The 26,814-nt window shown below is 47.2% G+C and overlaps 1 protein-coding gene across 1 annotated transcript; it reads right to left on the bottom strand.

The window, feature by feature from the left end:
• Nucleotides 1-22,361: 22,361 nt before the first annotated feature.
• On the bottom strand, nt 22,362-26,199 carry LOC123083772 (protein PIN-LIKES 6). Its single transcript, XM_044505704.1, has 9 exons — nt 25,795-26,199; nt 25,334-25,413; nt 24,017-24,189; nt 23,863-23,984; nt 23,609-23,788; nt 23,433-23,507; nt 23,064-23,115; nt 22,720-22,914; nt 22,362-22,595 (listed from the first exon to the last, which is right to left on the bottom strand). The coding sequence occupies exons 1-9, from the start codon at nt 25,975-25,977 to the stop codon at nt 22,474-22,476; spliced, it is 1,182 nt and encodes a 393-aa protein (XP_044361639.1). The 5' UTR covers nt 25,978-26,199; the 3' UTR covers nt 22,362-22,473.
• Nucleotides 26,200-26,814: the final 615 nt, after the last annotated feature.

Genomic DNA, 26,814 nt, shown 5'->3' with positions numbered 1-26,814 from the left:
AAGGGAGTAGGTACAATTACCTCATTAAGTTCTACTTTCCTCCCACTCACTTCTTTCGAGAGAAACTCCTTCTCCGGAAAGGATCCATTCTCAGCAACAAATATCTTGCCTTCGGATCTGTGATAGAAGGTGTACCCAACATTTTCTTTTGGGTATCCTATGAAGACACACTTATCCGATTTGGGTTTGAGCTTATCAGGATGAAACTTTTTCATATAAGCATCGCAACCTCAAACTTTAAGAAACGACAACTTTGGTTTCTTGCCAAAACACAGTTCATACGGTGTCATCTCAACGGATTTAGATGGTGCCCCCTTTTTTTAACGTGAACGCAGTTGTCTCTAATGCATAACCCCCAAACTTTAGTGGTAAGTCGGTAAGAAACATCATAGATCGCACCATATCTAGTAAAGTACGATTACGACGTTCGGACACACCATTACGCTGTGGTGTTCCGGGTGGCGTGAGTTGCAAAACTATTCCACATTGTTTCAAATGTACACCAAACTCGTAACTCAAATATTCTCCTCCACGATCAGATCATAGGAATTTTTATTTTCTTGTTACGATGATTTTCAACTTCACTCTGAAATTCTTTGAACTTTTCAAATGTTTCAGACTTATGTTTCATTAAGTAGATATACCCATATCTGCTTAAGTCATCTGTGAAGGTGAGAAAATAACGATATCCGCCACGAGCCTCAACATTCATCGGACCACATACATCTATATGTATGATTTCCGACAAATCTGTTGCTCTCTCAATAGTACCGGAGAACGGTGTTTTTGTCATCTTACCCATCAGGCACGGTTCGCAAGTACCAAGTGATTCATAATGAAGTGGTTCCAAAAGCTCATCAGTATGGAGTTTCTTCATGCGCTTTACACCGATATGACCCAAACGGCAGTGCCACAAATAAGTTGCACTTATCATTATTAACTTTGCATCTTTTGGCTTCAATATTATGAATATGTGTAACACTATGATCGAGATCCAATGAACTATTTTCATTGGGTGTATGACCATCGAAGGTTTTATTCATGTAAACTGAACAACAATTATTCTCTGACTTTAATGAATAACCGTATTGCAATAAACATGATCAAATCATATTCATGCTCAACGCAAACACCAAATAACACTTATTTAGTTTCAACACTAATCCCGAAAGTATAGGGAGTGTGCGATGATGATCATATCAATCTTGGAACTACTTCCAACACACATCGTCACCTCACCATTTACTAGTTTCTGTTTATTCTGCAACTCCCATTTTGAGTTACTACTCTTAGCAACTGAACCAGTATCAAATGCCGAGGGGTTGCTATAAATACTAGTAAAGTACACATCAATAACACGTATATCCAACATACCTTTGTTTACCTTGCCATCCTTCCTATCCGCCAAATACTTGGGGCAGTTCCACTTCCAGTGACCAGTCCCTTTGCAGTAGAAGCACTTAGTCTCAGGCTTAGGATCAGACTTGGGCTTCTTCACTTGAGCAGCAACTTGCTTGCCGTTCTTCTTGAAGTTCCCCTTCTTCCCTTTGCCCTTTTCTTGAAACTAGTGGTCTTGTCAACCATCAACACTTGATGTTTTTCTTGATTTCTACCTTCGTTGATTTCAGCATCACAAAGAGCTTGGGAGTTGTTTCCGTTATCCCTTGCATATTATAGTTCATCATGAAGTTCTACTAACTTGGTGACGGTGACTAGAGAATTCTTTCAATCACTATCTTATCTGGAAGATTAACTCCCACGTGATTCAAGCGATTGTAGTACCCAGACAATCTAAGCACATGCTCACTAGTTGAGCGATTCTCCTCCATCTTTTAGCTATAGAACTTGTTGGAGACTTCATATCTCTCAACTCGGGTATTTGCTTGAAATATTAACTTCAACTCCTGGAACATCTCATATGGTCCATGACGTTCAAAACGTCTTTGAAGTCCCGATTCTAAGTCATTAAGCATGGTGCACTAAACTATCAAGTAGTCATCATATTGAGCTAGCCAAACGTTCATAACGTCTGCATCTGCTCCTGCAATAGGTCTGTCACCTAGCGGTGCATCAAGGACATAATTCTTCTGTGCAGCAATGAGGATAAACCTCAGATCACGGATCCAATCCGCGTCATTGCTACTAACATCTTTCAACACAATTTTCTCTAGGAACATATCAAAATAAACACAGGGAAGCAACAACGCGAGCTATTGATCTACAACATAATTTGCAAAATACTACCAGGACTAAGTTCATGATAAATTTAAGTTCAATTAATCATATTACTTAAGAACTCCCACTTAGATAGACATCCCTCTAATCCTCTAAGTGATCACGTGATCCAAATCAACTAAACCATGTCCGATCATCACGTGATATGGAGCAGTTTCATTGGTGAACATCACTATGTTGATCATATCTACTATATGATTCACGCTCGACCTTTCGGTCTCCGTGTTCCGAGGCCATATCTGTATATGCTTGGCTCGTCAAGTATAACCTGAGTATTCTGCGTGTGCAACTGTTTTGCACCCGTTGTATTTGAACGTAGAGCCTATCACACCCGATCATCACATGGTGTCTCAGCACGAAGAACTTTCGCAACGGTGCATACTCAGGGAGAACACTTCTTGATAATTAGTGAGAGATCATCTTAAAATGCTACCATCAATCAAAGCAAGATAAGATGCATAAAAGATAAACATCACATGCAGTCAATATAAGTGATATGATATGGCCATCATCATCTTGTGCTTGTGATCTCTATCTTCGAAGCACTGTCGTGATCACCATCGTCATCGGCGCGACACCTTGATCACCATCGTAGCATCGTTGTCATCTCGCCAATCTTATGCTTCCACGACTATCGCTACCGCTTAGTGATAAAGTAAAGCATTACAGCGAAATTGCATTGCATACAATAAAGCGACAACCATATGGCTCCTGCCAGTTGCCGATAACTTGGTTACAAAACATGATCATCTCATACAATAAAATTTAGCATCATGTCTTGACCATATCACATCACAACATGCCCTGCAAAAACAAGTTAGCCGTCCTCTACTTTGTTGTTGCAAGTTTTACGTGGCTTCTACGGGCTTAAGCAAGAACCAATCTTACCTACGCATCAAAACCACAACGATAGTTTGTCAAGTTGGTGTTGTTTTAACCTTCACAAGGACCGGGCGTAGCCACACTCGGTTCAACTAAAGTTGGAGAAACTGTCACCCGCTAGCCACCTTTGTGCAAAACACGTCGGGAGAACCGGTCTCGCGTAAGCGTACACGTAATGTCGGTTCGGGCCGCTTCGTCCAACAATACCACCGAACCAAAGTATGACATGCTGGTAAGCAGTATGACTTATATCACCCACAACTCACTTGTGTTCTACTCGTGCATATAACATCAACACATAAAACCTACGCTCGAATGCCACTGTTGGGGAACGTAGTAATTTCAAAAAAATTCCTACGCACACGCAAGATCATGGTGATGCATAGCAACGAGGGGAGAGTGTGATCTATGTACCCTTGTAGACCGACAGCGGAAGCGTTATGACAACGCGGTTGATGTAGTCGTACGTCTTCACGGCCCGACCGATCAAGCACCGAAACTACGACACCTCCGAGTTCTAGCACACGTTCAGCTCGATGACGATCCCCGGACTCCGATCCAGCAAAGTGTCGGGGAAGAGTTCCGTCAGCACGACGGCGTGGTGACGATCTTGATGTACTACCGTCGTAGGGCTTCGCCTAAGCACTGCTACAATATTATCGAGGATTATGGTGGAAGGGGGCACCGCACATGGCTAAGAATATGATCACGTGGATCAACTTGTGTCTATGGGGTGCCCCCTGCCCCTCTATATAAAGGAGTGGACGAGGGGAGGGCCGGCCCTCTCTATGGCGCGCCCTAGGGAAGTCCTACTCCCACCGGGAGTAGGATTCCCCCTTTCCTAGTCCAACTAGGAGTCCTTCCATGTAGTAGGATGTAACGCCCCGAGACCGTTGTGCCAGGTGTCTTCGAGTTATTCGATGTTGTTGCCATGTCATTTGCTTGCGTGTTGCATCTTAACATGTCATCATGTGCATTGCATCAGCATGTTTTCAAAACTTGCATTCGTCCGGGTTCTCCGAGTTCTCTCTGTTGTCCGTTCTGAGCCCAACCACACTTGCACATGCCCGCGGCATGTCCAAAATAGTATTTTATAAGTGGCCGGAAAGTGTTCTCGGAATGGGATGAGAGTTGGCATGTGGTCTTATTTTAGTGTAGATAGACCGCCTGTCAAGTTTCATTGCATTCAGAGATCATTTGGTGCCCCAACGGATAGCTATAGCGGCAGTATAGCCGGTCTAATGTCGGACGTTTTCGGTCTCCGAAAACAGTCGCCGGGTCTCTCTCTTCTCTCTTCTCAGTCCATTGCCTTCTGCACTACATCTCACCGCTAGGCCCAGCCTAATCTCTCTCGTCAGCCCGCGGCCCTCCTCACGCGTGCATCCGAGAAGTTGTCCCGGACCCGACCCGGACTGTCGTTACCGTTGTGTCCGGATCAACCCCAAACGTCTACAAAACGTTATCGTTTTCTTATTTGGACTCCCTAGCTATTTTATTCGCGGTCGTTCGATTACGATCGGAGGGACGAGTTAGCCCCTAACCTAAATCCAATGTTATAAATAACCAGTCAAATCCTAGCCCGTCCTGTCCAATCCACCAATCCCCCTCGCCGCCGCCACTCTCTCCATCGGGATCCCTCCCGATCCACCACCTCCCCTCGTTTTCAGCACCGAACCAATCCTGAGCCACCTCCCGATCTGAAAATCCACCGAGCCAGCCAGCCACCACCAGTGACCTCAACTGCCAAGCCGTCGCCCTCTCCCTGCTCGAACCTGTGCAGCAGCAGCTCCATGCCGGAGTCCCATCACCACCCTTTGTCCCGCCGGAGCAACACCAGCAGGACCAGCCCCACGCCGCTCCCCTTCTCTTCCTCTCCTTCATGTTTTCCTTCACTTCTCTGCTCCTCCTCTCTATGAACTCTCTCCCCATCTATGTACCAGGGGAACCAAGGCCCTGCCATGGACGCCCGACGAAGCTCGCCTCGCCACCGGATCGAGTGCTTCTGCGCCTCCTCGACCTTGGTTTCGCCCCGTCTCCGGCAAGATCCGACGAGCCGTGATGAAGCCGCCTCCTTCCGACACCATGGCGCCCGAGGCCTCCCTGCAGGACCACCACAGCCGCCGTGGACCAAGCCGCCTGTCCAGCTCGCGCCTCGGTCCCAATTTGGACCGGATCTCCTCTGCTCCGCCGCCTAGCCACTGAATCCGTGCCGTTCCGGCCGGTTCCCGCCGACCCCGCCGCCAGGACCCCTCCTGCCTGCATCTTCTCCATCGCCATGGCCTTCTGCCGGTTCTTTTCTTCAGAACAGAGTGCCGCAGCGGCTCGCTCATCCCTGCGTTGACCCGTTCCAGCGCCAGCGTGGGGCAAGCGCCTAGGCCCAGCGCCCCTTCCAGCCTCCCTCTCCACCAAACCGAGCCGGCCCATCTTCTCCTTTAGGCCCAATGTGAGCAGCCCAGTCCCAGCCAGATTCAGCCCGTTGATGTTTTTTTTCAGGATCCGTGAATTTGTCTATTTATCCAGAGTTTGCCTGTTTTACAGAAAAGTCCTTGTTCTTCATGCATTTAATAACTCACCAACCATGCATCAAATGTAAAAACTTAATATATGAAATTTGCTTAGATTTTCATCTAGTTTCATAATATGTCATTTTCACCCATGTTTAAAATGTTTAAAATGATGTTTGTTTAAATTTGCCCCTATGCCATGCTAAAATGATTTATTTCATAACTAATTAACCGTAGCTCGGTTTTAAGCAAACTTTATATGTAAATGGGGTAGAATTTTGCCTACTTTAACATGGTGGCTTTACTTTGCATGTTTAACAACCCTAAAATTGTGGTTAGGGCAGATCAGTACCAAACCTAATATATCCATATGAGGAGTTTCCGGATTTGTTGTTTATTGTTCCCGGCCTCATTTAAACTTGACTAGATGGTATAGTTTTGTTATGCTTCACCTCTTTCCATGCTTAACAACATTTAATATTGTTGAGTACCTAACCGGGAGAGAACTAAATAATTGACGTGGTGTTTCGTCAATATGCAACTCGTTGCATATTGAGCTCCACTTAATTTGTAGTGTTGTTTGTTGCACTTTGCCATGCCATGCCCTCTTTAAACCAGACATGCATCATACTTGTCTGTGCATCATGCCATGTCTATGTGGTGGTTGTTTACTAGGTTGTTTGCTCTTTTCCGGTGTTGCTTCTTCGGGTTGGTTCCGGTAACGTCGCGTTTGTGAGAACCCGTTCGTCTACGTCCGTTTGTCTTCTTCATGGACTCGTTCTTCTTCCTTGCGGGATTTCAGGCAAGATGACCATACCCTCGAAATCACTTCTATCTTTGCTTGCTTAGTTGCTCGCTCTTTTGCTATGCCTATGTTGCGATACCTACCACTTTCTTGTCATGCCTCCCATGTTGTTGAACCAAGCCTCTAACCCACCTTGTCCTAGCAAATCGTTGTTTGGCTATGTTACCACTTTGCTCAGCCCCTCTTATAGCGTTGTTAGTTGTAGGTGAAGATTGAAGTTTTGTTCCTTGTTGGACATGGAGATGTTGTTCCTTGTTGGAACATGTTTACTTGGTGGGATATCACAATATATCTTATTTAATTAATGCATCTATATACTTGGTAAAGGGTGGAAGGCTCGGCCTTATGCCTGGTGTTTTGTTCCACTCTTGCCGCCCTAGTTTCCGTCATACCGGTGTTATGTTCCCGGATTTTGCGTCCCTTACGCGGTTGGGCTATAATGGGAACCCCTTGACAGTTCGCCTTAAGTAAAGCTCTTCCAGCAATGCCCAACATTGGTTTTACCATTCTCCACCTAGCCTTTTTTTCCCTTGGGTTGGCCAGCCCGAGGGTCATCATTATTTTACCCCCCCCCCCGGGCCAGTGCTCCTCTGAGTGTTGGTCCAAACTAGAGTCCTGTGCAGCGCCCCCTCGGGGAAACTCGAGGTTTGGTTTTAGTTGTATGGAGAGCTCATCTGAGTGTGCCCTGAGAAAGAGATATGTGCAGCTCCTATCGGGATTTGTCGGCACATTCGGGCGGTGTTGCTGGTTTAGTTTTACCCTGTCGAAATGTCTTGTTGTACCGGGATACCGAGTCTGATCGAAATGTCTCGGGAGGAGGTCTATTCCTTCGTTGACCGTGAGAGCTTGTGATGGGCTAAGTTGGGACACCCCTGCAGGGATTGGAACTTTCGAAAGCCGTGCCCGAGGTTATGGGCAGATGGGAATTTGTTAACGTCCGGTTGTAGAAAACCTAAAGTTGACCTTAATTAAAATGAATCAACCGCGTGTGTAACCGCGATGGTCTCTTTCCGGTGGGGTCCGGGAAGTGAACACGGTTGTTGGAGTTATGCTTGACGTAGGTTGTTATAGGATCACTTCTTGATCATACTTTTATCGACCGTGCTTTGCCTTCTCTTCTCGCTCTCTTTTGCGTATGTTAGCCACCATATATGCTAGTCGCTTGCTGCAGCTCCACCTCATACCTTTACCTTACCCATAAGCTTAAATAGTCTTGACCGCGAGGGTGCGAGATTGCTGAGTCCTTGTGACTCATAGATACTTGCAAAACCAGTTTGCAAGTGCCGATGAGTCCTTGCAGATGACGCAACCAAGCTCAGGAGGAGCTCGATGAAGATCTTGTCCTTGTGTTGTTTCGTTCCAGTGATCAGTAGTGGAGCCCAGTTGGGGTCGATCGGGGGCCTTTGTCGCATTTGGGGTTCTTCTTTTATTTTGGTTCTGTAGTCGGACCTTGATTGTATTTGGATGATGTAATGTTTTTATTCATGTAATTGTGTGAAGTGGCGATTGTAAGCCAACTATGTATCTTTCCCTTATGTATTACATGGGTTGTGTGAAGATTACCTCACTTGCGACATTGCTTTCAATGCGGTTATGCCTCTAAGACGTGCTTCGACACGTGGGAGATATAGCCGCATCGAGGGTGTTGCAAGTTGGTAATCAGAGCCAGGCCCGACCTTAGGAGCCCCATTGCTTGATCGTTTTTAGCGGCCGAGTTGTGTCTAGAAAAAAAATGATTTGAGTCATTTAGGAATTATATATCGGAGAGTTTAGGAATTCTTTTTACTTCCCAGTCTCCTCATCGCTCTGGTAAGGCATCCTGACGTAGAGTTTTGACTATTCTCTTCTCAAATTTCACTAAAAAATTTTAGGATCACGCGGGTATCTTGGAATCGTTCCGATGGTTTTATGATGAGAACATTGTCTTGGTGCCTCCTGTCAGGGGTTTTGTGGAGGTGTCCCGGGGAGTTGAGCTCTGAGGTGTTGTCATCATAATTTTATCATTGCAGTTCTGGAATACCTGAGTTTAGTACGCCGACATCGAAAATCTCTTTTATGCAGTTCGTTGGTGAGATAACCTCGACGCCACCCAGTACTGGGGCGGGAGTTCGGGAGTATCGCCATAACTTGTATAATGGATGCTTTTCGAAGGTTGAGGTAGATGACTTCCGAAGGTTTCTTGGTTATGTGTTGAAGGATGGATACAGCTGGATGTAGGATTTGCTAGATTTGGGTGAGATATTATGCTTCCCCTGTATCCCCAACACCTGATTGCATAACCGGAAAGTTTCGGGAGTTTCATAGGTGGGAATTCAAGTAGCTCTTAAGATATCTTACCAACAGATATATGATATGAAATTGGGGTTCGATGTCTAGTGGTCCGCCTATTCACGGTCGATTTTACAGTGGTCTCGTTGTGTCTTAAAGAGTCCTTGGCTATGCCGACTCGGGGACGCTTCGTATGTCATGTGCACTGCCTTGTACATGATGGTGATGTACGATCGAGCCCGTGTAGGCCCCACCACGAAAATTTCGGACGAAATCTCTATCATATGTTTGTTCTGGCTTATTCTGCAAGCCAATCCTTTGTTTTTGTTTTGAGTTGTGGTATTCGAGTTGCTTCGAAGTCAAATGTTGATTCCATACCTTCCCCAAGTGGTGTTCTCATATTCCTATGTGAATACTAATCCTTCTCGATGATCGAGTTTGTCGTTTCAATTTCTTTTCACCGGTGTGTTTCTCTTCAAGTGGATCCGATCATTTCAACATCCGCAAGATCAAGTATCAGTTTCTTCTGAACGGTGTTTGTTTCATCCGTCCCCAAGTTGCCTTTGTTTTCCCGCCCACCCACCCTTTTTCTTCAAGGAATCCGATGTCTTAATCAAGTATCCTTTTATTCTTGTGAAGTCTCTCCATCCTTTTCCGTCAATATTCTTATTCGGTGATTCTCATGAAGATTCTAACGGAGCTTCTAGTTCATCATTTTTCATTCTTTTCATCTCCGGTGGTTCCAATTCAAGCTTTGGTGTTGATCATATCCCTTTTCCCTCGTTTCTAATACCTTCTCTTGCCGGTGCTCCTCATATTCATTCATTTCTCACTATTCAATTGTTCCGGAGTGCTCAAGATATCCCGAAGATTCGCGTTTCCACTCTACATTCATTCAAGATCTTTCGAGGATGTTATTTCATTCAAGTCATTTAATTCAACTGGTGCAACCTCTCTTTTAAATTGTTCAACGGTGTTTTCTTTTGAGTGGGCTCTAACCCACAGGTCTTTTCCCAGGATCTTACCTGACTCCTCTTATTTTCCCGGAGCTATCCTAAATTCTTTGTCAAAGTTTGACATAAGAATGAATTATCATCAGTCAAATGCCTTTCTCCAAGATATTTCAAATTCTTTTTATCGTTGGCTCAACTTTTCCATTTTTTTTATTCCGGTGTGCCTCAATAATTCTTGGTGGTGTTTCTCGTTGTCATTCTCATCATTTGAAGATCGAAGAAGATTTTTCTGTCAATCTTGCTCTTTTCTCTTCAAGATTCGTGGTTCTAGTTCGAGGCCACCCTCTCATAATTGTTTTGATTGTGAGAATTCCTTTCACCTATCTGGAGTCCATCAATTCAGGTTTATTCATTCTCAGCTTTCAGCTATCATTCTCCAAATTTTACCGGTGCTTCGTTCAAGTGATCTTTAATCGGCTCGTGATCTTTTCGTTCTCATGTATCTAAATTCTCTCAAGTTTCTTCGTTCATTTCATAATTCTTCCCGGTGTTTCTTTACCTTTTACTTCGTTCTTTTCCAATTCATAGGGTGGTTCGTCGAAGACCTTCTCAAATTTATGCAATATCTATCTTAACCCTTTCTACGAGAATAAGTAGTATGCCAAATCCGCTGTTTGTCATCAATTTAAATTGGTGAAGGATAAGCATAATGTAATTCTTATTCTTGTTTCATCAAGTAAATTCAATTCTTTATTCCGGAGGTTCATCGTATCACATTCTCAGTTCGAGACGCTTCATCTTTCTTTTCCAGAGTTCCTAGATTTTCCGCATTATCTCGTCGCGAAGATCCATCTAAATCATTACAAGGATTCACCTTGTGTTTTCAACTTCTCTTTCCTTCCGTTTGATCATTCTTTTGTTCACCGGAGTTCTTCATGGAGGCTCTACATGATGGTTCATCAAGGATTCAATTTCTTCTCGAAGTGTTCATTGAGATTCTTTTTAGAGGAGTTCAAGCATTGTTCATCTTGTAATCCAGAGTGCAGTTCTTCCTATCTAATCTTTTGAGGTGGTGTTATGTCAGTCTTGATAATGTGAGTTCATGTTTCATGATTCACATGTTGTTAAGAATGAGGTATTTTGAATCCATCAATCTCTTCTTTGGAATTATCTTGGGTTATAGTTCACCTAAAGCATTCCCTAAGGTTTGTTGCTACCTATGGTGCTCATGAATGACCCAAGTTTTTCATTTATCCTTCCGGTGAAATAGTTTCTTGTCTCCTTGCTGATATCAATCCAATCTATTGGTTCCGTTAGTGGCAAAATTTCACCTCATAGTTTTGAGATGTTTTTCCATAAGCCCACTACAAACTTATTCGTTTTGTTGTTGGTCCTTCCCAACAACTACGTTTTAACCTTCTTGGAAAGGTGCCTTCCAAGATCATTGGTGGAAGAAGTTGTCATTTTCTTCTCAATTCCTTCTTTTTCATTTATCTATCTTCTATTTCTTTCTCCCGGAGGCCTTGTGATGTTGCCCTTTTCAATCATCATCTCGAATTGTGAAGATCATGATCTTTTCTTGCTTATCCTTTTAACCGGAGTGTGTGCCCGCTGCTCATGTTCTTTTCATCTTATCAAGTCTTGTATCACTTTTCAAACGGAGTTCTGTCCGAATTGGTTCTTCCTTGTTCCTCGTTCCTAACGGAGTGTTTTCCAACTTCCATCACCTCCGTGGTATTATTCCTTCCAAGTTGTTCAACTTCTGAAGGTTCTTTGGTTTTTCACTCGTTTGTCGAAGAAGCAACTTAGTTTTACCTCTTCTCTTTCTCTCCCGTTTTCCCTCCGGTGTCATTCTAGATCTCGGGACGAGATCCTCTCGTAGTGGTGGAGTGTTGTAACGCCCCGAGACCGTTGTGCCAGGTGTCTTCGAGTTATTTGATGTTGTTGCCATGTCATTGGCTTGCGTGTTGCATCTTAACATGTCATCATGTGCATTGCATCATGATGTTTTCAAAACATGCATTCGTCCGGGTTCTCCGAGTTCTCTCTGTTGTCCGTTCTGAGCCCAACCACACTTGCACGTGCCCGCGACATGTCCGAAATAGTATTTTATAAGTGGCCGGAAAATGTTCTCGGAATGGGATGAGAGTTGGTGTGTGGTCTTATTTTAGTGTAGATAGACTGCCTGTCAAGTTTCATCGCATTCGGAGATCGTTTGGTACCCCAACGGATAACTATAGCGGCAGTATAGCCAGTCTAATGTCGGACGTTTTTGGTCTCTGGAAACCGTCGCCGGGTCTCTCTCTTCTCTCTTCTCAGTCCATTGCCTTCTGCACTACATCTCACCACCAGGCCCAGCCTAATCTCTCTCGTCAGCCCGCGGCCCTCCTCGCGCGTGCGTCCGAAAAGTTGTCCTGGACCCGACCCGGACTGTCGTTACCGTTGTGTCCGGATCAACCCCAAACATCTACAAAACGTTATCGTTTTCTTATTTGGACTCCCTAGCTATTTTATTCGCGGTCATCCGATTACGATGGGAGGGACGAGTTAGCCCCTAACCTAAATCCAATGTTATAAATAACCAGTCAAACCCTAGCCCGTCCTGTCCAATCCACCAATCCCCCTCGCCGCCGCCACTCTCTCCATCGGGATCCCTCCCGATCCACCACCTCCCCTCGTTTTCAGCATCGAACCAATCCTGAGCCACCTCCCGATCCGAAAATCCACCGAGCCAGCCAGCCACCACCAGTGACCTCAACTGCCAAGCCGTCGCCCTCTCCCTGCTCGAACCTGTGCAGCAGCAGCACCAGCAGGACCAGCCCCGCGCTGCTCCCCTTCTCTTCCTCTCCTTCATGTTTTCCTTCACTTCTCTGCTCCTCCTCTCTCTGAACTCTCTCCCCGTCTATGTACCAGGGGAACCAAGGCCCTGCCATGGACGCCCGACGAAGCTCGCCTCGCCACCGGATCGAGTGGTTCTGCGCCTCCTCGACCTCCGTTTTGCCCCGTCTCCGGCATGATCCGACGAGCCGTGACGAAGCCGCCTCCTTCCGACACCATGGCGCCCGAGGCCTCCCTGCAGGACCACCACCGCCGCCATGGACCAAGCCGCCCATCAAGCTCGCGCCTCGGCCCCAATTTGGACCGGATCTCCTCTGCTCCGCCGCCTAGCCACCGAATCCGCGCCGTTCCAGCCGGTTCCCGCCGTCCCCACCGCCAGGACCCCTCCTGCCTGCGTCTTCTCCATCGCCATGGCCTTCTGCCAGTTCTTTTCTTCAGAACAGAGAGCCACAGCGGCTCGCTCATCCCTGCGTTGACCCGTTCTAGCGCCAGCGTGGGGCAAGCGCCTAGGCCCAGCGCCCCTTCCAGCCTCCCTCTCCACCAAACCGAGCCGGCCCATCTTCTCCTTTAGGCCCAATGTGAGCAGCCCAGTCCCATCCAGATTCAGCCCGTTGATGTTTTTTTCCAGGATCTGTGAGTTTGTCTATTTATCCAGAGTTTGCCTGTTTTACAGAAAAATCCCTGTTCTTCATGCATTTAATAACTCACCAACCATGCATCAAATGTAAAAACTTAATATATGAAATTTGCTTAGATTTTCATCTAGTTTCATAATATATTTTCATCCATGTTTAAAATGTTTAAAATGATGTTTGTTTAAATTTGCCCCTATGCGATGCTAAAATGATTTATTTCATAACTAATTAACCGTAGCTCGGTTTTAAGCAAACTTTATATGTAAATGGGGTAGAATTTTTCCTACTTTAACATGGTGGCTTTACTTTGCATGTTTAACAACCCTAAAATTGTGGTTAGGGCAGATCAGTACCAAACCTAATATATCCATATGAGGAGTTTCCGGATTTGTTGTTTGTTGTTCCCGGCCTCATTTAAACTTGACTAGATGGTATAGTTTTGTTATGCTTCACCTCTTGCCATGCTTAACAACATTTAATATTGTTGAGTACCTAACCGGGAGAGAACTAAATAATTGACGTGGTGTTTCGTCAATATGCAACTCGTTGCATATTGAGCTCCACTTAATTTGTAGTGTTGTTTGTTGCACTTTGCCATGCCATGCCCTCTTCAAACCGGACATGCATCATACTTGTCTGTGCATCATGCCATGTCTATGTGGTGGTTGTTTACTAGGTTTTTTGCTCTTTTCCGGTGTTGCTTCTTCGGGTTGGTTCCGGTAACGTCGCGTTTGTGAGAACCCGTTCGTCTACGTCCGTTTGTCTTCTTCATGGACTCGTTCTTCTTCCTTGCGGGATTTTAGGCAAGATGACCATACCCTCGAAATCACTTCTATCTTTGCTTGCTTAGTTGCTCGCTCTTTTGCTATGCCTATGCTGCGATACCTACCACTTGCTTGTCATGCCTCCCATGTTGTTGAACCAAGCCTCTAACCCACCTTGTCCTAGCAAACCGTTGTTTGGCTATGTTACCGCTTTGCTCAGCCCCTCTTATAGCGTTGTTAGTTGCGGGTGAAGATTGAAGTTTTGTTCCGTGTTGGAACATGGAGATGTTGTTCCTTGTTGGAACATGTTTACTTGTTGGGATATCACAATATATCTTATTTAATTAATGCATCTATATACTTAGTAAAGGATGGAAGGCTCGGCCTTATGCCTGGTGTTTTGTTCCACTCTTGCCGCCCTAGTTTCTGTCATATCGGTGTTATGTTCCCGGATTTTGCGTACCTTACGCGGTTGGGCTATAATGGGAACCCCTTGACAGTTCGCCTTAAGTAAAGCTCTTCCAGCAATGCCCAACATTGGTTTTATCATTCGCCACCTAGCCTTTTTTTCCCTTGGGTCGGCCAGCCCGAGGGTCATCATTATTTTACCCCCCCCCCCCGGGCCAGTGCTCCTCTGAGTGTTGGTCCAAACTAGAGTCCTGTGCAGCGCCCCCTCGGGGAAACTCGAGGTTTGGTTTTAGTTGTATGGAGAGCTCATCTGAGTGTGCCCTGAGAAAGAGATATGTGCAGCTCCTATCGGGATTTGTCGGCACATTCGGGCGGTGTTGCTGGTTTAGTTTTACCCTGTCGAAATGTCTTGTTGTACCGGGATACCGAGTCTGATCGGAATGTCTCGGGAGGAGGTCTATTCCTTCGTTGACCGTGAGAGCTTGTGATGAGCTAAGTTGGGACACCCCTGCAGGGATTGGAACTTTCGAAAGCCGTGCCCGCGGTTATGGGCAGATGGGAATTTGTTAACGTCCGGTTGTAGAAAACCTAAAGTTGACCTTAATTAAAATGAATCAACCGCGTGTGTAACCGTGATGGTCTCTTTCCGGCGGGGTCCGGGAAGTGAACACGGTTGTTGGAGTTATGCTTGACGTAGGTTGTTATAGGATCACTTCTTGATCATACTTTTATCGACCGTGCTTTGCCTTCTCTTCTCGCTCTCTTTTGCGTATGTTAGCCACCATATATGCTAGTCGCTTGCTGCAGCTCCACCTCATACCTTTACCTTACCCATAAGCTTAAATAGTCTTGATCGCGAGGGTGCGAGATTATTGAGTCCTTGTGACTCATAGATACTTGCAAAACCAGTTTGCAGGTGCCGATGAGTCCTTGCAGATGACGCAACCAAGCTCAGGAGGAGCTCGATGAAGATCTTGTCCTTGTGTTGTTTCGTTCCAGTGATCAGTAGTGGAGCCCAGTTGGGGTCGATCGGGGGCCTTTGTCGCATTTGGGGTTCTTCTTTTATTTTGGTTCCGTAGTCGGACCTTGATTGTATTTGGATGATGTAATGTTTTTATTCATGTAATTGTGTGAAGTGGCGATTGTAAGCCAACTATGTATCTTTCCCTTATGTATTACATGGGTTGTGTGAAGATTACCTCACTTGCAACATTGCTTTCAATGCGGTTATGCCTCTAAGACGTGCTTCGACACGTGGGAGATATAGCCGCATCGAGGGCGTTACATAGGAGTAGGAGTCAAGGCAAGGGAAAAGAGAAGAGAAGGAAGGAGGGGGCGCAGCCCTTCCCCCTAGTCCAATTCGGACTAGGCCTTGGGGGGGGCGCCCAACCTCTCCTATCTCTTTCCCCTAAAGCCCAATAAGGCCCATATACTCCCCGGCGAATTCCCGTAACTCTCCGGTACTCCGAAAAATACTCGAATCACTCGGAACCTTTCCGATGTCTGAATATAGTCGTCCAATATATCGATTTTTACGTCTCGACCATTTCGAGACTCCTCGTCATGTCCCTGATCTCATCCGGGACTCCGAACTCCTTCGGTACATCAGAACTCATAAACTCATAATATAACTGTCATCGAAACCTTAAGTGTGCGGACCCTACAGGTTCGAGAACAATGTAGACATGACCGAGACACGTCTCCGGTCAATAACCAATAGCGGAACCTGGATGCTCATATTGGCTCCCACATATTCTACGAAAGATTTTTATCGATCAGACCGCATAACAACATACATTGTTCCCTTTGTCATCGGTATGTTACTTGCCCGAGATTCGATCGTCGGTATCTCAATACCTAGTTCAATCTCGTTACCAGCAAGTCTCTTTGCTCGTTTCATAATATATCATCTTGCAACCAACTCATTAGTTGCAATGCTTGCAAGGCTTATGTGATGTGCATTACCGAGAGGGCCCAGAGATACCTCTCCGACAATCGGAGTGACAAATCCTAATATCGAAATACGCCAACTCAACATGTACCTTTGGAGACACCTGTAGAGCTCCTTTATAATCACCCAGTTACATTGTGACGTTTGGTAGCACACAAAGTGTTCCTCCGGCAAACGGGAGTTGCATAATCTCATAGTCATAGGAACATGTATAAGTCATGAAGAAAGCAATAGCAACATACTAAACGATCGGGTACTAAGCTAATGGAATGGGTCATGTCAATCACATCATTCACCTAATGATGTGATCCCATTAATCAAATGACAACACATGTCTATGTTTAGGAAACATAACCATCTTCGATTAACGAGCTAGTCAAGTAGAGGCATACTAGTGACTTTTAGTTTGTCTATGTATTCACACAAGTATTATGTTTCCGGATAATACAATTCTAGCATGAATAATAAACATTTATCATGAAATAAGGAAATAAATAATAACTTTATTATTGCCTCTAGGGCATATTTCCTTCAGTTCTCCCCCTTGTTCTTCCTCCTCCATGGCCCCCCTGGATGGGGAGAGGCTCCCTCTGGTCCTTGGCCTTCATGGTGATGATGGCCCCTCCGGGATCCTCCTCCATATCCTCCGGTGATGAGGGCCCCCTCCGTAGGGTACCGGAGAGGGCCTAGATTTATTTCTCGTGGCTACAGAGGCTTGCGGCGGCGTAACTTCTGATCTAGGTTAACTTCTGGGTGTTTCTGTATATATAAGAGGTTTTGTCGTCGAGAACAAGTCAGGGGGGTCTCCGGGCTGTCCACGAGGTAGGGGCGCGCACCCATGGGGGTGGGCGCGCCTCCCACCCTCGTGGGTAGCCCGGGACTCTTCTAGCCCAACTCTTTTACTCCATGGCCTTCTTATGGTCCAAAAATAAGCTCCGTCAAGTTTCAGGTCAATTGGACTCCGTTTGGTTTTCCTTTTCTGCGATACTCTAAAACAAGGAAAAAAAAGAAACTGGCACCGGGCTCTAGGTTAATAGGTTAGTCCCAAAAACCATATAAAATAGCATATAAATGCATATAAAACATCCAAGGTTGATAATATAATAGCATGAATACTTCATAAATTATAGATACGTTGGAGACGTATCAAGGACCAACGCGGCCGAGCCTCCGTGACGGATACTAGTCGGATGCTCTCTGCGATCGAAAGTGATTGGGCAAGCTGACCATGGGTAGAATTTTGGGATGACTGGCTCTATCACATAGACGTCCCTTAGAGCGTGCTTGCGCTCCCGCTTGGGGATGTGAGTAGCGTATATCATATTCACCATTTTTACCTCGGGGGAAAATTTCTTCCACCCCCCTGTATTCAGTGGGTGAAGCTCCTCCTCGTCATCCTCGCTGGGTGGCCCCTTCTCCTTATGTTCGGTGTTGAGCTTACCGGCCTATTTGAAGACCCAACAGCTTCTGCTGGTATGGTTGGCAGGCTTGTCGGGGGTGCCGTGAATCTGGCAGGGTCAATCTAGTATTCGGTCCAGGCTAGATGAGCCGTATTTATTTCTTTTAAATGGCTTCTTCCGCTGACCGGATTTGGAGCCGCTGAATCCGGCGTTGACCGCCGTGTCTTCGGTATTGTCATTGTTGCTTCGACGCTTGTGTTTGTTGCATCGGGGCCTGCCGTTGCCGTTTCTGGTTTCGAAAGTACCCGGGTCGCTGGCACCATTATTGCTACGGGCTAAACAGCTATCCTCTACCGCGCAAAAGCGGGTCATGAGTGTTGTAAGGGCTGCCATGGACTTTGGCTTCTCTTGGCCAAGGTGTCAGGCGATCCATTTGTCGCGGATGTTGTGTTTGAAGGCCGCTAGGTCTTCGGCATCTGGGCAGTTGACAATCTGGTTCTTTTTAATTAGGAATCCGGTCCAGAATTTTCTGGCTGACTCTCCGGGCTATTGGACTATGTGGCTGAGGTTATCGGCGTACGGAGGTTAGATATAAGTGCCTTGGAAGTTGTCTCTAAAGGCGTCTTCCAAGTCTTCCCAGTTTCCAATAGAGTTCTCTAGGAGGCTATTTTAACCAGTGCCGAGCTGGTCCCTTGAGCTTTAGGGGGAGGTATTTGATGGCATGTAGATCGTCACCGCGAGCCATGTGAATGTGAAGAAGAAAATCTTCAATCCATACCGCGGGATCTGTTGTACCATCATATGATTCGATGTTCACGGGTTTAAACCCTTCTGGGAACTGGTACTCCATTACCTCATCGGTGAAGCATAGGGGGTCTGCGGCGCCTCTGTATTGGGCCGCGTCGCGACGTAGTTCGGATGAAGTCTGAATGCGGTTTTCGGCCCGGGTGAGGTTGTGCTTGTCGCACCAGGCCTGATGGCCGTCTTCCCGTGCTGGAGCACAGCCCTGTGATCCGTAGATTGATCTGGTCTAACCGGCCCTATTGTCCAGGTCCCGTCGTAGGTCGTAGGTGTATCCCGGAGCCGCTGTTCCCTTGCCATTACGGTGAGGTGGTGTGGGTTGGTGTTTGGCTTGCGTTGCCGCTCTATCCCGGCCACGTGGTGGTCAGTCAGGTTTGTCAGTAGTGCCACGCGTTGGCGGTATGGGCTCCAGGGCCTCATTGTCAAATTGGGGTAGCAGCTTGCGCTTCGGGTAGCTCTTTGTTGGGCGTTTGAGGCCGTATTCCTCGGCTTCCAGGATGTTAGTCCATCTATCATTGAGCAAATCCTGATCAGCCTGAAGCTGCTGCTGCTTCTTTTTCAGGCTTCTTGCAGTGGCGATTAGCCGACGCTTAAAGCGCTCTTGTTCGAGGGGTTCCTCCGGCACAATAAAATCTTCGTTGCCGAGTCTTGTATCCTCTTCGAAGAGCGGTAGGTAGTTACTGTCCTCCGGTTTATGATTATGATTGCCCCTACAGACTAAACCCTCCGGTTTATATGGACACCGGAGGGGGCTAGGGTTGTATAGAGTCGGTTTACAGAGAAAGGAATCTTCATATCCGAACACCAAGCTTGCCGTCCACGCCAAGGAGAGTCCCATCCGGACACCGGGGGAAGCCTTCTATCTTGTATCTTCATGGCCCACTAGTCCGACCCGCGTCACATAGCCCGGACGCCCGGGGACCCCCTAATCCAGGACTCCCTCAAAGGGGGAGGCCGAATCACCCTTTCCTTCTCCCTTCCCCTATTTCCTTCTCCTCTGGTTCGGCCCATATGGGGGTGCACCAGCCAACAACATTCGGTCACCAAATCACATAACTCATATAATACAATATCGTCATCGAACGTTAAGCGTGCGAACCCTACAGGTTCGAGAACTATGTAGACATGACCAAGACACCTCTCCGGTTAATAACCAATAGCGGAACCTAGATGCACATATTGTCTCCTACATGTTCTACGAAGATCTTTATCGATCAAACCGTTATGACAACATACGTTATTCCCTTTGTCCATCGGTATGTTACTTGCCCGAGATTCGATCGTCGGTATCTTCATACCTAGTTCAATCTTGTTATCGGCAAGTCTCTTTACTCGTTCCGTAATACATCACCTCGCGACCAACTCCTTAGTCGTTTGCTTGCAAGCTTATGATGTGTATTATCGAGAGGGCCCAGAGATACCTCTCCAAAACTCGGAGTGACAAATCCTAATTTCGATCTATGCCAACTCAACAAACACCTTCGGAGATACATGTAGAGCATCTTTATAATCACCCAGTTACGTTGTGACGTTTGATAGCACACAAGGTATTTCTCTGTTATCCGGGAGTTGCATAATCTCATAGTCGAAGGAATATGTATTTGAATGAAGAAAGCAACAACAATAAAACTGAATGATCATTATGCTCAGCTAGCGGATGGGTCTTGTCCATCACATCATTCTTCTAATGATGTGATCCCGTTATCAAATGACAACACATGTCTATGGTTAGGAAACCTTAACCATCTTTGATCAACGAGCTAGTCTAGTAGAGGCTTACTAGGGACACGATATTTGTTTTTGTATTCACACATGTATTTAAGTTTTCGATCAATATAATTCTAGCATGAATAATAAACCTTTATCATGAATAAGGAAATATAAAATAACAACTTTATTATTGCCTCTAGGGCATATTTCCTTCATTACTAGCCCTCCTCTCGGTGCTCACATCTCACCGCCGACCACCCAGTGGCAGAACCACATCCTCCCGTCGGCCGGGCTCAACACTCGCCCAATAGGTCATCGGCTCGCCGCTGCCGGTCATCAAGTGTGACCACTGCACGCGGCTGGTGGTGTGCCTCATTTCGCCGAAACATCCCATAAGGTTGTTCTACAAGTGCGAGAAGGAGGGAGTGGGTGCCATTTTGTACGGTTGTTCTTCGGATTCGTCGCAATTTAAAATTTGCTCAAAATTGTATGTAGGAAGGATGCACGTTTTGACATTGGGGAGAAGAGTACATTGAACTATTGTCAACGAGAAATTTGCTAAATGTTCATGCGCTAGTTGCTAGAGATGGGACTAGAGAGGACGCAATGTCGAGGTTGAGCCTAGAGAGGACGCAATGTCCAACTTCGAGGAGGCGGAGAAGACAGAAGTGTGCAAGCTCAAGAAGCCGATAGAGAAAAGGAACAATGTAGGCAATGAAGAGAAAGCGAAAGCTTTGATCGCACTAATAGGAGCAGATAGGAAAGTGGTGTTTCTATTGAAGTATGTTATTTTTCTTGTACTTTTCTTTGTATCGGTTCTCTTAGCAAAGAACTGATGAAATATGTCAAGATGTTGTTTAATACTCTCGCCTATACTGATACTCCCACCTCTAAATTTAAGCAAGTTTGGGCAGCTAAGCTGCCTCCAAGATCAAGATCTTTCTTTAGCGGGCCTTTAGGGGCCTTTTGCCTTCGACGGACCAAATCCGCAAGCGAAATGACCCTGGTTCTAATCGTTGCGCCTTGTGCTCTCAGTTGGAAGATGCCAACCACATTTTCTTTGGGTGCGGGTTGGCCAACACGATTTGGTGTTGCGTTCGTACCTGGCTTAATGTCTCTTGCCCCCCCCCCCCAACTGCTTTGATGAGCTTCGACTTCTTTCATCTGGGCTCGAGGGATGGTCCAAATGGTTGTTTTGGGTCGGCGTTGGCTCTTTGTGCTGGTCGCTTTGGACTACAAAGGGTGTTTTTCCTAACAAACCTACATATGTCCTATTTAAAAGGTCTATCATTTTGCAGCAGTGGAAATTATTGACCGAACATGATGATCATGACTCCTTGGAGATGTTGATTGCTAAAGTTCGAGCGTCCCCCAACTCTTTGTCGTCTCCAGCGGATGGCGATCGTGCCCAGTATTGCCGTCCTTTGTTTTTAGGAGTAGGTTGTTGGCCTGCGTGCCTATGTTATGTTTTTATGCTGGCATGTATGCCTGTTAACTCTGTGGGCCTGTTGTCCGGTCTTAATTCTCATGGTTGTCCTGGATGTTGGTTGGTTGTCCTGACTGTCATGTTTTGCTCCCTGTCTCGTGGCTTTATTTATAAAGTCGGTCTCATGTCTTTTCTCTAAAAAGTTGTCATTTAATAAAATAATCGAGTATTGAAATTTAACTTGGTGGACCAAATTAAATGGATTTGGTCAAAAAGAAAATTAGTGAGTTAAGTTTAAAGAATCGATTAGAGACAACCTTTTTTTTAAGTAGTGAATATACTTTGCTAAACGATACTTCGACCTTGTAGTCCTCTAAATTATAGTAACCGGAAGAGATGCTCTAAGGATTCAAAATTCCTATGAAAATCCTTCGAATTTCGAATCAAAGGAACCCGTACACGCTGTGCTCAATTCATAAAGAGTGCTAGCTTTTACTGATCCATAACTCTAGTGTAGACCGAATGCTTGGTGCATATTCCTTTTCTGTCGTTTATGTGAAGCTGCGGGGCATTTCCAGCGCCGGCAGTATCCTGCAGTCTCCCGTCCCCGCCACACAAATCAAAAAGGAGCCAAGCCCTTCCCGGCCGGGGCGGCGAGTCTTGCGAGACACACGTCCTGGACGCACGGATCGAGAGCCTCGACAGCAAACTTTGTCCGCTGCCGGGAGGTCACTGTCAGTGTCAGCTACTACTAGCATCACCATCGTCGGCGCGTGTGAACTGCAGTAAGCAACAGCAGTGTATGATGTATATCGGTCGGAGTGGATGGGAGTATAGAGTAACATTTCCTTGGTGGAAGAAGCGGGAACGGAACCACACAAGGGGTGGAGGCCTCAGAAGAGCATCCTGATGTAGAGCACCATCCACCCGGCGACGGAGAAGACGGCGCAAACGTACATCCAGAAGAGCACCGCCGCCGACTCCTCCCCGCACCCGCGCAGATTGGCGACGGCCCCTGCTCGAATCCATCGGACAGAGCTTCGTTACTCATGCATGACTTAACCTGGTGCATGTATGCATCCATCCACGCGTGGCGGTTTAATTTGGTTGAGTTTGCTCGGGGACATGAATTGTTGTACCGGAGAGCACCGAGGTAGGCATGGAGTGCTGCAGGAGGAGGACGAACTTGAACATGGTGTCACCCCTCGGGATGAACCCCAGCCTGTCCGCCAGGGCCACCATGCACATCCCCGCCGGTGGGACCAGCACCAGCCGCCCGATGATGATCGCCGCCGTCGTCCTCAGTCCCAGCTTCTTGCTGCCCGCACCCGGACCTGCATCGATTCCAATCAACAACACATATAGTAGCATACACGCTTTTCTCAGGCATATCTTCTTGTACTCGTAGTAATCATTCACGCTCGCTGATAATTAATTGAGGTTACATGCATGCATGCATGTAGGAGAGCACAGCGGAGCTAACCATCGACGAGATTGCCTCCGAGGGGAGCAAGATGCATGGGATCATTGCCCCCCTGCAGGAAGGCAGCAGACCGTATTGTGTTACTATGCAGTAGTATCCTCTAATGCACACTACTACGGGATTTGTGTATACTGCAACTGCAATATGAAATTGTACCCAAGAATGATGCAGGCATCGGTAAAGAAGAATAACGGGGCGTGGTTAGTCAGGACCAAGTGCTTCAGGGATGGCGTTGCTCCAATGGAAATCCCCAGTGCCTGACGAAACATGTTGACAAACGTTGAATCACAACAGTGGATGGAAACGGCAGCCAGCGCAGAGTCTCCGTGTGAGCAGAATCAAACGAGCATTGTTTTATTAGTTACTCACCGATGCAATCACCGGTGGTTGAAACACTCGCTTCAGCTTAAATTTCTCAACAAAGATGTGCAGAATTTCCAGTGCCTGTCCAGTTTATAGGGCAGGTACCCTTTCAGAAAACCATTCATCGACATTTCGGAAGAAGTTGTAACGACAGAACTACGGAAGAAAGAAAAACATCTTACTTTTGAGCACTTGGGAGCTTGTTCAGATGCACGCGAGGTTAGCAGGCGAACTTGTTCAGGTGCAGGTGCAGCAGCCAGGGCTGGGGGAGGGGGATTCTCCACTCTGCTTCCATCGAAGGTTTCACCAGGCGGCGGCGCAAGCATCTGAAACACGTAGCTGTACAAGATAATCGCCCCGACCTGGCGAGCAAGGACACATGAGACCACAACTCACAACCCACAAGAGATGAAACGGAAGTATATATATGTTGTACCCATTGCCCAAAAGAGACGTAGGCGTTGCCGTCCTGCTTGCATTTCTCAGGATCCCCAAACGGGTTCGATGGGTCTCGACAGAGAGCGGCGATCAGGACGAGAGGCATGTTTCCATTGTTACCTGCATGCATGCATCACAAGCTCAGGACCCACGTACGGAACCATGGATCCATGCTGAATTGCTGGCAGAATATGGCTTGCCTATAGCGATGTGGACAACGGTGAACTTGAAATATGGATGTGGCGGCTGCACAATCAACGCCACAAGAAGGCCTACTAGAGAACCAGACACTGTCCCCACAACAATATTTAAAGGAATGTACCACCTGCGCAGTGTTGGAATTAGTATATATTCTTGTGCAGCATTTGATCGAGATCCATTTTTGTTCAGTGTTTTGAGGGAGGAAAATCGATAAGTTAAGAGCATCTATAGCGCGCATCCCAAACCTTCCTCAAACGCCGGTCGGGCAGCTCGATCACTGACCGGTCAGGATTTTTTTAACTCAGACGGCCCCCATAAGCGGACCTCAAACGTTCGGGCTGAGCGATACCCCTCATATCCAACCCAAATAAAAGACGGATATGAAAGCGCCTGGCGCACCCGGGCACGTCCGTCACGTAGGACCCGGGCCATGCTGTCCCACCCGACCCTACATATATTTCTCCTTATCCGCTCGCCGGACCAAACCCTAGCCACTTCACTCCACTCATCTCCATTCCCCTCCGCCACCCAAGCTCGTCCCTGGCGCCGTCTGTCCGTCTCCGGCATGGCATGCAGTGAATCTGAGTCGTTCACCTCCAGATCCGTCGACCCCGAGCTCATCCCACGCGGCCCCAAAGAGGAGATGGCTGTCCGGCTTGTGCTCCGCCACACCCGGAAGGAGGCCCGTGCACGGCAGCGGTCAGACCCTTCAGTCGGGAATCCATTGCGTCCGCCCAAATGGCGCATGGATCCAGCGCTAGGGTAGCCGTCGCTGTCTCGTCGGAGGCGGTGCGGTCCGTCTGACGTCCAAACGCGGTGGCAGACACGTAACCCCTCCGTTGGCGCGCCGAGGGATGCACCGTAGGCGTCGTCCGATGCGAACATGGCGTGGCATGCCCACCGTGCGAGGCAGCGGGCGCGGGAGGCGGCGACAACCCTCGCGGCGGTGGACGTTGGCGAAGCGAAGTCGCATTCCGCGGTGCCCCGTACGGTGCACTAGTCCGGTGCCGCAACCGCGTCGTGATGGATATCGCCGGCTCGTCACAGGACGGATCCATCATCGATCTGACGTCCATCGGCATTCAACGGATTCCGGGCTCCGAAGATGAAGAGTAGGGCATGGGAGACGGCAGCGCCTTGAGTCCCGTGAGTTCCGAAGATGAAATGCGGTTGTAAATGCTCTAAGTATCCACATTTCTGAGTGCTCCAATTCGACCCAGCTCATATTTTGTGTGTGTTAATTAGAGCTTGAGCCTACTGATACTTACCAGTCTAACACTTTCTGCACTGTAATTGCTCGTCCAAGCTGAGTGAATATAAGGCATGGAAGTAGTAGGGAAAACACTAGCTGGAAACAACAACCGGATACAGTTAAAACATCAAAAATACATATATGAGATAATGAGAATGTCATGAGCAGTAGGTAGCGACACAACTGTACTATGAGAATTTCAGTCCACTGACGCAATGAGTTCGTACCTACAGATATTATTCACATGAATCAATATAAGGTGTCATATATGTGTAATAGTATATTATTGTGATTGGCTAAGTACGTAGGGCCTATTTATCCTCCTTGAAAAACAGATAACCGTATGTAGTCTGCCCATACATAATTTTGTGCCACGTATAGATTTTCGGAGCCTTCGATAGAGGTCTAGTCTATTTAGAATAATTTGAGGTGAACGTCTTCTGAAAGACCAGACGCGTGTGGATGGAATTTGCTCACCCCGTTGAGAAGCTTGCGGCCGTTGGCGTCGAGGATGCCGATGTACCTGGTGGCCATGAGGAAGCCCATGAAGCACAATGTGAACACCTTGGCGATCGGCAGCACGGCAAACTTCATCGACGTCAGGATCGACTCCCCGGTGCCGCCGCTCACCATCGCCTCCATCAGCGACATCTCCATCATGTATGTGCCACCACGTCGACGGCGAATCGGCAGCGAGGTAGGCAAGAGCAATGCAAGAACGCATGCATGCACGCGCGTAGTTGGTCAAACGCCGAGTTTAATTTACCTCCCGTTTCCTCGGCGGCGGTGCTTCTCTGGATCTCAATCGGTGAATTCGGGAGTGGGCGGCTGTTGGTGGTCGACGTGGGGGGCCTAGGCCGATGCGCCCGGGCGCTGCGGAGATGCATGGCGGGGAGCGGAGCGGAGCAGAGCGCGAGCATGTGACGGGTCCTTCATTGCGGCTGTCTCGCGGCCTTGCACTAACTTTGGGGGCTTAATCCTAACCGTAGGATCATCTACAGTCGGAATAAATTCCTAACCGTAAGAGCATTTACAGTTGGATTTGACAAATTCAGCCTTTAAACATGTTCGCGAGCACTGACCGATCACCCCTCAAATAATGTAATTCACATCCGGACACCTCAATTATCATATCTCAAATCTATACAAACTCATGCAACTACGTCAATACACACATTGTCCGGCTACTTCATCACTACTACTAAACATGCCATCGAATTATCAAAATTTGGCATGTCTGGCTATGGTGAAGTTCATCTATGGCTACCCTTGTCCTTCCCGGCGCCCTTGCCGTCCTTCTCGCGGAAGTACCGGTCGAAGAAGCAGTATGGATCAAGCCGGATCTGCTCGTCGTCGGAGCTGTCCTCGCCGTCACCGTCCGCCTTCTCCTCCTTTGGTGGCAGTCTGGCCATGACACAGACTGCCTGACGGTGTCCCAGACTAGGGGTACTAACCTAGTCAGCCCATGCTCCTCGGATTGGGCCGATGGGCCTTCAT

Source organism: Triticum aestivum, chromosome 4A, assembly GCF_018294505.1.
Source record: "Triticum aestivum cultivar Chinese Spring chromosome 4A, IWGSC CS RefSeq v2.1, whole genome shotgun sequence".
Classification (NCBI taxonomy): Eukaryota; Viridiplantae; Streptophyta; class Magnoliopsida; order Poales; family Poaceae; genus Triticum; species Triticum aestivum.
Note: the sequence above shows the minus strand (reverse complement) of the source record. Positions and strands in the feature narration are given on the sequence as shown.